Source organism: Volvox carteri (genome assembly GCF_000143455.1).
Source record: "Volvox carteri f. nagariensis unplaced genomic scaffold VOLCAscaffold_4, whole genome shotgun sequence".
Classification (NCBI taxonomy): Eukaryota; Viridiplantae; Chlorophyta; class Chlorophyceae; order Chlamydomonadales; family Volvocaceae; genus Volvox; species Volvox carteri.
This window is the reverse complement of record NW_003307547.1, coordinates 2,736,773-2,737,929: the sequence shown is the minus strand read 5'-3', so window position 1 is coordinate 2,737,929 and position 1,157 is coordinate 2,736,773. Positions and strand designations below refer to the sequence as shown.

Sequence of the window (1,157 nt, the reverse complement as noted above, 5' to 3'; positions counted from 1 at the left end):
AGTCTGGGCTGGAGGGTACGCACTCGGCCCGCTTCCGGTGTCCGTGCACACAAATGGATTCAAGCCTCCGGGAAAGAAGGGTATCTTTTCATAGCTAACTTGGGTTTTCTTGAGTAGTTACCTTACCGCTTAGGGGTCGTACAGACGGAGGGGTACCTGCAGGCAAGAAAGTTGTGCTTGCTTCCGTGGGAGGGGGCGAGCCTGGTTACCGAGCGACTCTGCTTCTGAACGCTGTAGATTAGGGCAGAAGCCGCAGTGGAAACCTGTCAGTACTGACGCTATGAACTCGCGAAATTACTCTTTCCGCCGGACTGCTGCGACTTACTCTAGCCCGATACGGTCCAGCCGTACACACCAACGATATTCAACCGAGTACGCTCTCGCCAAATACACAGAAAACCTTGATTTTTTGTCGTCTCACTTAGAAAACCTACAGTTTGAGGTTTTGAGGTTTTAAGGTTTCAGTTTGAGCAACATTCAAGTCCAGCAGTCATGTGCCGCATCGCAACCCCGCTCGGTGTGCGCCACCATTACAACCTACAGGAAGAGGAGCCCAAGACCCAGACGTCACCGCAGCCGCCGCAGCGGCCGCCCTCAGTGCCCCCAGCAGCCGCCAAGCCGCCACCGGCTCAAGGGGCTGCCGTAGCCGCGGCCGCTGCAGGGACGAAGCGGAAGGTTTCGGAGGAGTCCCGGCCCGCGGCAGATGTAAGCGGGGGAAGGATTGCTGGTTGCACGTTGCGGTTATAACTGGAGCGGGTGGGTGGGCAGGGTGGGCTACTCGCAGCTCAGGGTGGGATTACACTGGGCTTGTGCTTGGGCTGTGCGGGTTCGTGGCTGCCCGCTTTGCACTCCCGACCAAACCCAAAGCCGTGTCTTGATAACCGGGTGATGCCGAGAGGACGCCGGGACCTAATACAGCACTCCTGCCGCCCCCCATGCCGCCATATCCCTTGCAACGTCCCGAAGGGCACCAAGCGCGCGCGTACGGCCACGCCACCGCTTCCTCAGCCGGCGGCAGGCGCCACGCAAGCAGGTCCCGTGGCAGCGGCTGCCAGGCCGGCTGCGGCAGGGGCGGCGCCTGCTGCTGGTGCCAGTGCGGCCGCCCTGTCTGTGCAGCGGCCTGCTCAGGGTGCCCCGGCTGCTGCCGCTGCAGGAGG

At 61.5% G+C, this 1,157-nt stretch overlaps 1 protein-coding gene across 1 annotated transcript in view; it reads left to right on the top strand.

The window, feature by feature from the left end:
- Positions 1-1,157, top strand: part of VOLCADRAFT_87246 (uncharacterized protein) — a gene marked incomplete at both ends in the record, with an annotated part of 6,090 nt that overhangs the window by 4,186 nt on the left and 747 nt on the right. The window contains 3 exons of the mRNA XM_002946983.1: positions 238-265; positions 544-705; positions 967-1,106. Coding sequence (XP_002947029.1) covers positions 238-265; positions 544-705; positions 967-1,106 — 330 coding nt within the window. The remainder of the gene's footprint in view (positions 1-237; positions 266-543; positions 706-966; positions 1,107-1,157) is intronic.